Source organism: Typopeltis vanoorti, chromosome 15, assembly GCF_054136105.1.
Source record: "Typopeltis vanoorti isolate ZY-2024b chromosome 15, IOZ_Tvanoo_1.0, whole genome shotgun sequence".
NCBI lineage: Eukaryota > Metazoa > Arthropoda > Arachnida > Uropygi > Thelyphonidae > Typopeltis > Typopeltis vanoorti.
In genome coordinates this window covers 74,780,344-74,792,465 of record NC_143563.1, presented here as the reverse complement: position 1 = coordinate 74,792,465, position 12,122 = coordinate 74,780,344, and the positions used below count along the sequence as shown (strand labels likewise).

General features: G+C 37.1%; 1 protein-coding gene across 3 annotated transcripts in view; it reads left to right on the top strand.

The window, feature by feature from the left end:
* Positions 1 to 12,122, top strand: part of LOC150098898 (centaurin-gamma-1A-like) — a 273,420-nt gene that overhangs the window by 110,392 nt on the left and 150,906 nt on the right. For all 3 annotated transcript variants that reach the window (XM_090404607.1, XM_090404608.1, XM_090404609.1), the window contains exon 8: positions 2,298 to 2,495. In XM_090404607.1, the coding sequence (XP_090260733.1) occupies positions 2,298 to 2,495 (198 nt within the window). The remainder of the gene's footprint in view (positions 1 to 2,297; positions 2,496 to 12,122) is intronic.

Below are 12,122 nucleotides of genomic sequence, written 5' to 3'. Positions count from 1 at the left end.
AAGGGGGAATAACTATTGAAGGATGACTTTAAAAAGTGTTGATGGTAGGGAAGTAACAGAAGCAAATCAAATAGTTGAGTTACTAAGTGATCATTTTGCAAAGGTCATCTTGGTTTTGATACTGCAATGCTGGATGCATCACTCACTGGTGAGAGACTAGAGATGGAAGAAATAGAGTTGCTTAGTATATTGCAGAACCCCAAAGCGAATACTGCCATAGGGTTAGATGGCATGTCAGCCCATATGTTATGAGAATGTGCAAGAGAATTATCACCTCCTCTAACCAAGCTGTTTATTTAAGCCTCAGTTCTGGTAAGATTCCAATAGAATGTAAAGAGGAGAAAATAATTCCACCTCATAAAGGAGGCTCCAAGACAAAAGTAGAAAATTACAGGTCAATCAGTATATCAGGAATAGTGGTTATGGTTTTGGAGAAGTTGCTAAAAATCATACTTCAGGACTGAGTGGACAGAATTATACTTTATAAGGGGCAACATGATCTTGTGAGGGGCGGTATTGACTATTGTAATTTACCTACTTTCTGTAATAAAGTAACAGTGGAGTTGGATAAAGGAAATTGTTATTTGGTGATACTGCTTGACTTTGCAAAGGCATTTGACAGGATTTCACATGGAACTCTATTGCATAAATTACAGCAAATGGGAAGGGTTCAGATCCTCCTGATTTGGATTGGAGGGTGGTGCTGATGGGCATTTATCAGAGTATTTATGGAAGAGTAGTCCAGAAAAAAGCAGGTGACTAGTTGTGCACCTTAGTACTTGGTCTACTGTTGTTTAATCTATGCATTAATGATATTGGAAATAATTCGATGGAAAATATCCATCTGTTTGCTGATGCAAAATACGGAACAGCCATAGTCAATGAAGGTAAGAGATCTTGCAGGATGACTTAAATATGCTAGCATTATGGACAAAGTTAAATGGATGCCAGTTTAATGTGGCTAAGTGTAAGGTGATGCACTTCGAAAGGATCAGATCATGTGTAGTTTAATGTACTGATTGAACTGAACTGCAAGAAGTTAATGAGGCAAGACACTTGGGAATGATTGTATAAAGAGAATTTAAGTTTAGAGAACATTGCAAAAGTGGCCAAAACAGCACATCAAATTACATGGTTGTTGAAGAACACACTGACAAGCAAAGCTAGGGAAGTTATTGTCCCACTTTATAAGTCATTAATAAGACCACATCTGGACTATTGCACACAGATATGGTCATCTGGATTCCTTAGTGATGAAGTGGTGAAGAGGATCCAGAAGTGAGTGATAAAGATTGTGACAGGTCTATGGATTGCTTCCTATGAAAATAGATTGAAGGTCTGTGGGCTTCAAAAACTTGCTGAGAGGCAATGTGATGGGTAGAAGATGTGACTGAAGCATCTAAGTTATTATAGGGGTTTAATAGGATTGATACTGTGACCTTTTTTTTGGTATGGTACAGGAGAGGAGAAAATGAGAGTTCACCCCTGAAACTATGTAAGAGTGTGGTTAACAAGGTATTAGGACTAGATTTTTTTCCTTAGAGGAGTGGTGAATGGGTGGAATGCATTGCCAGAGGTGGTTATGAGTACTTCATCTGTCAATGAGTTTAAGGAGTGGGGGGGGGGATATAAGTAATGTGTGAATAATGGCTACTGTGTCAAATATAGGGTCTCCCATGATGAGTCTTCTGACTCCATGGAGACATCCATCTTCATCATAATAATAATATGTATGAATATTTAAAATCACTATTGAGTTTACTTCTATTCAATATTAATGTTTTTTATTCAAAATACAGCTCACATTAGAACTATAATCTTTTGTCTGTTTCTGAAACTGCTTTTATAAACCATATTATGACATGCTTTCACTTTTCAACTGTTTTCTTCTAGCTAGATACAACTGATATATGATGTATTCTTAACAAACTCAGCAGATTTCTTTAAAGATTTGTTTTAATTACTTCTATCTGGTGTTGAGTATTTTTCTAAAAAATAGTAAGCAGTTAAAAACTGCTCACATCTACTTCACATCTTGTATCACTCAGGCTAATGGTAGCATTACTGAAATTCTCTCTATATATGTACAATTAAGGATTTCCTGCAACCATCCAGCAGCCTTCATGAAAACTTCAAAAATAATAAGGTTTTAAATAAAAATTTAAATATAGAAATGCATATAGTTTTGAGGAAAAAATATTGTTGAAGAGAATTGATGTAGCATGTTATTAGGAAATGTGTGGTTTCATGTTAATAACTGAAGAAGGAATATTGATTTTTAATGTTTGCATTTGTAGGATAATAAAGATAGGACTGAGTTCATGACTGCCGTACTCAGTGAAGGAAAATCAACAAGATCCGAACGGTCCCTTTTAATTGATCCTGTTGTACTTGCTTCTTCTATTCTTGGTAGCAAAGACACTAAAGATTTATCTACACCTTGTTCTACACCAAATACTTCCAGGAAGACTCGGAGAAGATCCAATCTCTTTCCGGTAGTTAGTTATTTTGCAAATTATTTGTTCAAATGACAAATGTGGATGTGATCTAAGAGAATTCTGAAAGAAGATTGCATTTTACATCTCTGAGCATCTATTAGATTAATTTTTCCCACACAAACAACTTGGTATTCTGTGCATTGATGTTTAATGTCAAATATGTATCCTTTCTGGTAGGCCTATATGGAAAACAACCTAACAGTTTGATTAGTCTATAAAGCTTGTGCACTGACTTTAAATATGTTTGGATTATTGTGAACAGCATTTTCACCATTGTTGATTAACTTTGTCAATCTGATTATTTCAATTTAAAAAAGAAATGCAATATAATTTTTGTTTAGTGATGCCATTCATTATCATAGTAGTTATATGTTAGATTGTACTCTTGAATGTAGGATTGTTACAGGCAAGGAACTTATAGGCTTGTAATATAAAAGAATATTTCTTTTAGTATTTACAGCTTTCAGAAATCTGAATCTGGCCATGCTTGAATATTTTAGAGATTGGGTTAATAAGTAGCATATTATTATTATTACGGGCAGTTCCAAGGAATCCTTAGACTCATCGAGGGAGGCCCAACATCATGTCAAGAACAACTATTTAACATTCACACAGTATCTATCATACTTCACCTTGAACTCATTCACAGTCATGGCACCCACAACAGACTCTGCAGCTTATTCCACTCATTTACCACTCTCCAAGTAAAAAACCTAGCTCTAACACCCTTGCTAACCACACTCTTACCAAGCATCCATCGATGGCCCCCTAGTCCTCCCACTACCAGTCCTGTTTTCAAAAATATCTTCTGAATTAATTTTATAGAAACCCTTCAGTAATTTGAATGTCTCAATCATATCACCCCTTTTCTGCCTATCAAACAATTTCTGCAGCCCACAAATCTTCAACCTGTTCTCATAAGGTTCATTCCATAGTCCTGCTGTTATCTTGGTCACTCGTTTCTGGATCCTCTCCGCCACATCCCCATCGAGAAGAAACCCTGGCGCCCATATCTTGGCACAGTAATCTAGATGGGGTCTTATCAAGGCTCGATATAGAGGAAATAACCTGTTTGTCTCTGCTCATTAAAGTGTTTTTCAGCAACCAAGTGATTTGATGAGCTGATTTTGCCATTTTTGCGATGTGTCCCCTAAACTTCAACTCCCTATCCACCAACACTCCCAAATCCTTGGCCTCGTCAATCTTCTGGAGTACAGTTCCACCAATGTGATATACTGCTGCAAATCTTTTCACCCCAAAATGCAAAGCCTTACATTTTTCCACATTAAACTGACATCCATTCTCCTTAGCCCAGTCCTCCAAACTATCCAAATCATCCTGCAAAATTTAGACATCCTGAGCATTCACTATTGCTCTACCTAACTTTGCATCATCTGCAAACAGATGCACAGTTCCTCTCAGATCCTTTCCTATATTGTTAATGAACAAATTAAACAGTAGCGGTCCAAGAACAGAACCCTGTGGCACATCACTAATCACAGGCCGTCTTTTGGACTCTACTCCCGAGTAAACCACTCTCTGATATCTCTGCTTCAACCACCCTCCTATCCATCTCACCAACTCTATATCCATTCTCATATGCTGCAGTTTACTGATAAGAATTCCATGTGGTATCCTATCAAAGGCTTTAGCAAGGTCCAGTAGAATCACTGTAAACCTGTTACCCTTATTCAGTTCAGCCATCACTGTGTTACTGAGGCATGATCTACCCTTGCTGTCCCCCATTTTCATCTATCCAATCTTGTATTTTCCTCTTGACTCTTTTCTCCAAGACCTTGACAACAATTCCTGATATGCTGATCGACCGGTAATTTTCAACAGCAGTCTTGGAACCTCCATTATGCAGTGGAACTATTTTCCCCTCTTTCTACCCTCTTGGGACTAATCCGACCTGAGACTCAAATTAAACAAAATGGTCAAAGGCACTGACAATTCTTTAGCCGCTTCTCGTACTACACGAGCTGGTATCCAATCCCGCAGATGAATTGACATTGAGGTTTTGTAATAGACTATTCACCTCCACTTCATTCACCACAATTCCCGTATAAGCTGTTTTTTCTTCCATTTCTGTAATATCACCACCTGGATGATATACTCTTGCAAAGTGCACACTCAGTAATTCTACTATATCAACTGATTCGGTTACCTCCCTACCATCGACATTCTTTAAAATCAATCTGCCATATTATTCGGACTCTAGGTATACAGTCAGCCATTGCCTCCTGCAAAAACTTCTTAACCACCTCCCATGCAATATCGACATCCAGCCCTTGCAGTTTTACATGCCATGGCACTGAAGCAATCAAACTCCTAAGCTTGTCATACTTACCAGCCTGATAATTCCACATGTACCCTGTCTTAATTGTAAATTCCACACCTTTAGCCACCTCCCAAGTCAAGACCCTCTGATCACTCTCACCAATTGGTGGCAATGTGGTCATTTGTTACAGCCAAATCCTCAGATGCAATTACTAGGTCAAGCACTCTCTGACCCCCTAGTATTTTCCATTACATGCTGTCTCAGATAGTTATCCCTTAATAACTGCATAAAACCCAGTTCCTTCCTCCCATGTGTCCTCTTCTCCATCCAATCATTGCTACTATAGTTGAAATCTCCCATAATAATTACCCTTCTTCCACTCATTTCTTCTATTTGCTTATGCATACTATCTCCACCATCTTTTCCATCACCTGGTCTATAGCAGCACCCCAATTTTATATTTTGTTCTGCTAGCCTCAATCTCACACACCAAATGGCCTCAAATGTGCTCTTTTCTCTATTCTCCTTGGCTGCAGCTCATCAGCTATCATCAATAATACTCCCCCCCCCTTTTATTCTCCCTGTCATTCCTGAACACACTATACCCCACACATTCAATCCCACTAGCTATATCATCTTCAGTCAGCCATGTTTCACTAATGCCAATAACTTGTGGTCTGGAAGTGCCAACCAAGGCCAAAAATTCTTCCTTCTTGTTCCTAATACTCCTAGCATTAGTATTCATGAATTGCAGACCCCGTTAGCCCCATCCCTACCTTGATGCCTTATACCAACTATTCATTCTGATTTGTTGTCCTTATTCGCTCGGCATATTATACTCATTCATACACTCGACTGCCTCCCTAAGGTCTGCATATCTACTCCCCCCCCCCATAATAAATCTAGTTTCCCTGATTCTGCACATCCACTTCATTCGACAACACTTTTTCAAGTCTCCTTACATCGAATCCATTCAAATGCAAACCATCCATCTTATATAGATTCTTTCACCCATCGAACTCGCTTCACACGTCTCTAAATTCCACACCATTCATCATACATAACCCACGCATAAAGTCATTTGCAATTATGGCCCTCCTAAATTCTTCACTGTCATACTGCGGAAAAAGACTAATCATCCTAACTCTCACTCTTCTCTTTTGTTACCTCAAACAATTCATTCAGGTCCTCTATCATTTCCATTTTATCTCCTTTCAAATCATTCCTACCTGCCACAACTATCATTTCTTTCACCCTTTGCTTTTATTCCCTAATAGACTCACTTACTTCCTTAATCGTCGCACTAGGTTGGTACGATTTTGTCAAATTCTCTACTCTCTCACCTCGTACTAACGAATCTCCATACAGCACTCACTCCTTCATTTTGTTTACGTTCACAATCATACTCTTATTTTTCCTATCATACTTTTTTTTATTGGCTGGTACACTCAGTAGACATTTGTGCATACGCTCCAGCTGCCGCTTTGCTCTATGTATCACTCCGCTCAACAGCGTGATCTCACTCTTTGCATCTATCTCATCTTTTTTATTATCTGTTAAACCATTAATTTGCTCTGTATTAATACCTTCATTCACACTTTCTACATTCTCGCCCTCACAGCTCTCTGGTACAACCTCGCAATTTCTTATCATATTGCTATTTTCTACATTCTGAAATTTGACAAAAATATCACACACTCACGACCTGAAACACACTTTAATTCCTCATTTTCCCTGCATTTTCTACACACATTCACTCCATTATCATCATCTAACCATACTCCAACCGCTCTCTGCAAAACATACATTTCGCAGAGAGTATATTGAATAATCTCCTGTATGTTACAGTTATTGAACAAAGATGGCGAATCATTATTACTAGCCGCCATTTTCCTTCTTACCGGAGCCATGTGCATGTTTCTATCGTATTTTATCAAATTAATTGAAATAACACCAAAAACACACAAACAGACACACTAAGATACGGAAAGCAAACAAAACTACATAATATTCAAGCAAAATTATCAATGATAACTTAAAATAACACTCATTTTATCAGGAGCTCTCAACAAACACTACACACCACAAGTCCCTCTAGCAACAAACCATCAATTTTGCTTGATTCATTACAATAAATGGTCCTATTTAAATTAAAATGGAGATGAGCAAATCACCTTAAGATATAATACAACTCAGATATCCCCAAAATGCAATCTATATAACCTGACCCAATTCGTCCAGTTGGATATATTGTCATTTTCAATTCACCAAATCAAAAACTTTGTAATTGATTAAAACAATTTAATGTGGATATTTTTACTATTTAAAGAGACTTGCTTCTGTTGAATAATTTGTAAAGTTCATATAAAATAGTTACAAGCACTAGCTTAATTGCATTTATATTTGGACAGGTTATATAACATAAATATAAGGTGTAATCTGTAATATGATTATCAGTCTTTTATTATTATAAAAATTTTCACAACTTATGTTAATTAAAATTTACATATAATGATTACCTAATTTGGCAATATTGAATATGCCTGTGTTGTGATGAATGTGTATGGCAAAAATAAAATAAAATGGGAGAATGAATGAATGAATATATGCAAGCTGTCCTATAAGTGGGTTGAAAATTTGGTGGTATGCATATCTGTTTAGCTGATTGCTGGTTAGTAAGCATATGAGTCGCCTGCTGCACATGTTTTTATTCTAGCATTGAGTTAATTGATCTTAGACTGTGGTTGTAGGTTGTTTTTTCCCCCAGGTGCTCTGTTCCCCTCCCCAAGCATAAACACAAAACCAGCCTTGAATGTCAGTTACTCTAGTTAGTAGAAGGATGAAAATTATAAGAAGAGAAATATCTGATAGTCCAATTACACATTTGGTTTAATCCTTTATCCAAGTGTAAGCAAACAAAGTTTGTGCCTGATTGTCCTGTATCCTTTAATTATACGTATGGCTATAAGGCGTTGAACTCTATTTAGCATTTGTCTATTTTTCTTTGATTTTAGTGAATGTTTCCAGACAGCAGCATAAGGACACAATTTGGTGTAAAGTGGATGACAAACAATATTAAACAGGAGCTGCATGTGAAAAAGAGGCTATGGAAGAGATATAAGATGAAGAGCAGATGCATGAAGAATATAAGACACAGGCTAGGAGAGTGACTAGTACACTTTATTGGAGTATTTCATCCTGGAGGAGTAAATTTTAATACTAGAGGGGATAGGGCAGGTTTGAGGTTTAGAGGAGCAGGAGGAGAACGTTTTCCAAATACTCATTACTCTGGATGTCAATAAAGCTGTGGGACTGGATGGTATTTCACCACGAGTTTTGGGAAAATGTGCTAAGGAACTGACAGCTCCTTTGACCTGGCTTTTCAGTGAAAGTTTGGCTACAGGAAAGGTGCCCAGAGAATGGAAGGAAGGTTAAGAAAGTGCCATTGCATAAGGGCAGTTGCAGACTGGAAGTGTCTAATTATAGGCCAGTTTGTGTGTCTTCAGTAGTTGTTAATATCTTGGAGAAATTAGTTGGGGACCATATACAACATTGGGCAGATGAGAGTAATGTTATCTGTGAGAGTCGACATGGATTTGTGAGGGGGCGCTCTTGTTTTAGTAATATGCTAGCCTTTTATAATAAAGTTACAGGAGCAGTAGATGAGGGAAAGGCATATATTGCCATTTTCTTGGATTTAGCAAAGACATTTGACAGGGTGCCACATGATAAGCTGATATTTAAGTTGCAGCATATGGGTTTGGATGTCAAGTAGGTCAACTGGATTCAGATTGGCTGTCCGATAGGTATCAGAGAGTTGTGAATGGTGGGGTAGTTTCAAGGAGGCAGAGGGTTATAAGTGGGGTCCCACAGGGCTCAGTACTGGGACCTATATTGTTTAACCTTTATATCAATGACATTGTCAGTGGATTGCAGGGGGGATATTCAGTTGTTTGTGGATGATGTGAAGCTGGGAAGGGTTATTAGCAATAGTGCAGATGTGGTAGTCATGCAAGAGAATTTGAATAAGCTAGACAGATGGGCAAATGAATGAGGTGTCAGTTTAATGCAGCCAAATGTAAGGTCTTGAGGTTTGGGTCACATCGATGGGATGCTGCATACTCTATTGGAGGAGATATACTGCAGGAAATAAGGGAGACAAGAGATCTGGGGTTGATGATTGATAGAAACCTGAAATTCAAGGGACACATTGCAATGGTGGTGAAGGTAACACAGAGGATTCCTGCAATAATGAGATGGATGCTGACCTGCAGAGATAAAAGAGTTATCATTCTGTTGTATAAGACCCTGATCAGACCACACTTAGACTGTTGTTCTCAGATTTGTTCCCCAGGATTTGAAGGGGATAAATTAACTGTGGAAAGGGTACAAAGGCAGATAACAAAGACAGTTTCAGGATTGTACACTGTTAGTTATGAGGATCGGCTGAGGGAATGTGGAGTGCAGAGTTTGGTGGATAGGAGAGGTGATATGATTGAGACTTTTAAACTGTTGAGAGGTGGTATAAGAACTCCTCAGTGTCAACAGGGTTGACACTGGGGAGTTCTTTCGCTTGGTTGAACAGCGGGAAGGAGTGATGACAAGGGGCCATCCCTGGAAGTTACGAAAGGAAACTGTGAGCAAGAGGGTGAGGAGTGGTTTCTTTGCATGGAGGGTTGTTGAACCGTGGAATGCATTGCCTGATAGAGTGGTGAGAGCGAGAACTGTCAATGAGTTTAAGGAGTGGTATGATAGTCTTCGTGTTTCCTAGGAGGGACCTTCCACGATGAGTCTTGATAGATTTGTGTTTCCTAGGAAGGACCTCCCGTGATGAGTCTTTTGACTCCTTGGAGGCCTAAATAATAATATTTTCAGGACTGGGACAGCTCGTAAAGGTGGTATAAGTTCTGATCACTTGCCTTAGTATCCCATAATGCAAAGCACATATAATTATGGCTATGGATAATGCTATGTATTATGGAAAGGATCAGTACCCAGACCGGTTTCGACCTTTATTGATGTCTCATCAGTGGGAGCTGGACCCAGAGGTGGTGATACTAAGGTGGAAATAATGCAAAAGTCATATCACCATATACCAGTTGCCAAAAGGTGTCAACATCTTATTATTAAAATTCTCTGGATTAGAGATAGTTGATGGAAGTTTTTTCACTTGGCTATACTACCAATTACATATTTGGTTTAATCCTTTATCCAAGTGTAAGCGAAAACAAAGTTTGCACCTGAAATATTTTCGGGTGCAATCTTTGTGGTGTATATATAATATAATATTGCACCTGAAATATTATATTATATATATATATATATATATATATACATACCATGAGTTGCCCCAGTCCTGAAAATATTTCAGGTGCAAACTTTGTTTGCTTACACTTGGATAAAGGATTAAACCAAATATGTAATTGGTAGCATAGCCAAGTGAAAAAACTTCCATCAACTATCTCTAATCCAGAGAATTTTAATAATAAGATGTTGACACCTTTTGGCAACTGGTATATGTTGATATGACTTTTGCATTGCTTCCACCTTAGTATCACCACCTCTGGGTCTAGCTCCCACTGATGAGACCTCAATAAAGGTTGAAACCAGTCTGGGTAGTGATCCTTTCCTTAATGCATAGCATTATACATACCCATAAGGATATGTGCTTTGCATTATGGGATACTAAGGCGAGTGATCAGAACTTATACCACTTTACCATGAGCTGTCCCAGTCCTAAAAATATTTGGCACAAACCTTGTTTCCTTACACTTGGATAAAGGATTAAACCAAATATGTAATTGGTAGCATAGCCAAGTGAAAACCTCCATCTGATAGTCGAAATAATGATACTCTTAGTTGCCCAGATAGGTTTGAAATAATTTTTATATTTTAATTATTAAATTAATACTGGCAAAAAACACAAAGTAAAACAATTTAATAACTCAGTGTCTAGTTTCATACAGTGTTGTGTACTTCTTCAGATTGATACAATAAACACAAATATAAAGATATTAATGTGGAAATTTCTAAATAACAAACCATAATTTAAAAAAAAAAATTCATTCACCATGTGACAGACATTGAATGCAGGAATGAGATATCATGAGCTGGGTCATTGTTACAGGATATATTAATAACATATTTGTCTCATAGCCTTATTCATCCACACGTAGATCTCTTATGTATGTTGCCCAGAGTTGATTTAATATCCAGCCTTGGTTATACACTTGGTTGGTTATTGTATTATCTCACTAGCCTCTTGAAATTTGCATACATACATATTTAAATTCTATGTGGGATATTTTGATGATTTGCCAGTTGACTTGATGGTTTTCATTGATAGTGTGAAAGGCCAATTGAGATTTATATGCTTGTTTTTTTTTCTCTCCACATCTATTGCATGTTTGTTTTGAAGGATTGCTCCAGAAATTGCAATAAATTTTATAAACTCCTGGTTTCTTCATAGGTTGACGTGGTTGTTTAGGTGATCTTAACATTGTGGAGCTTATTTTGTAGAGATCTAAAGGCAACTTTTAAGTTATGTTCTTGTAGGACCTTTGTTGCTATTTTGTCTATAATGTTCTTGATATAGGGTCATCTGCCATTCTAGGCATCTGCTTGTTGTCTTATTTCCTGTAACAATGACTCATTCCTGCAATCAGTGTCTGTTGTGTGTTGAATGAATTAAAAAATGACAATTTGGAAATCTTCATTTATGATACATATTTATTTTTGCGTTTATTGTATCAATCTGCAGAAGTACACAATATTGTTATACAAAACTAGTCATTGATTTATTAAATTGTTTTACTTTTTCATCAGTATTAATTTAATAATTATGAATACCACAAGCCAAGGAATATAAACTCCACAGTATGTAGTTGTGTTGGGTGTTTTCAATAAATACCTCAAATTTGAAAAAGAAGCATATAAAACAAAAGATTTCTGAACACATTAAATTTTCTGATGGAATTTTTCATTTTATGGCGGGCAAAGAGAGGAGAAAAGGGCATCCATGAAAATTGAGAATGAATGCAGTCAAGAAAGAGGCAAGAGCTAGATTTTTGTCATAGAATAATGTCAGGGCCATGACATTATTCCCAAGTTTATTAAAATGAAGAATCATTTCAGTACAAAAAAAAAATTCAATACAATTTACAAAATGACTTTATTAGCATTGCTGCAAGAAAGAATTTCTCTATTATTATTATTATTATTATTATCATTCAGGCCTCCATGGAGTCAAAAGACTCATCGTGGGAGGTCCTTTCTATTTTTTTCATATTTTCTTTCTTTTCATATTTTCTATTATTATAGAAAATATCAAAAGTTTAGCACAG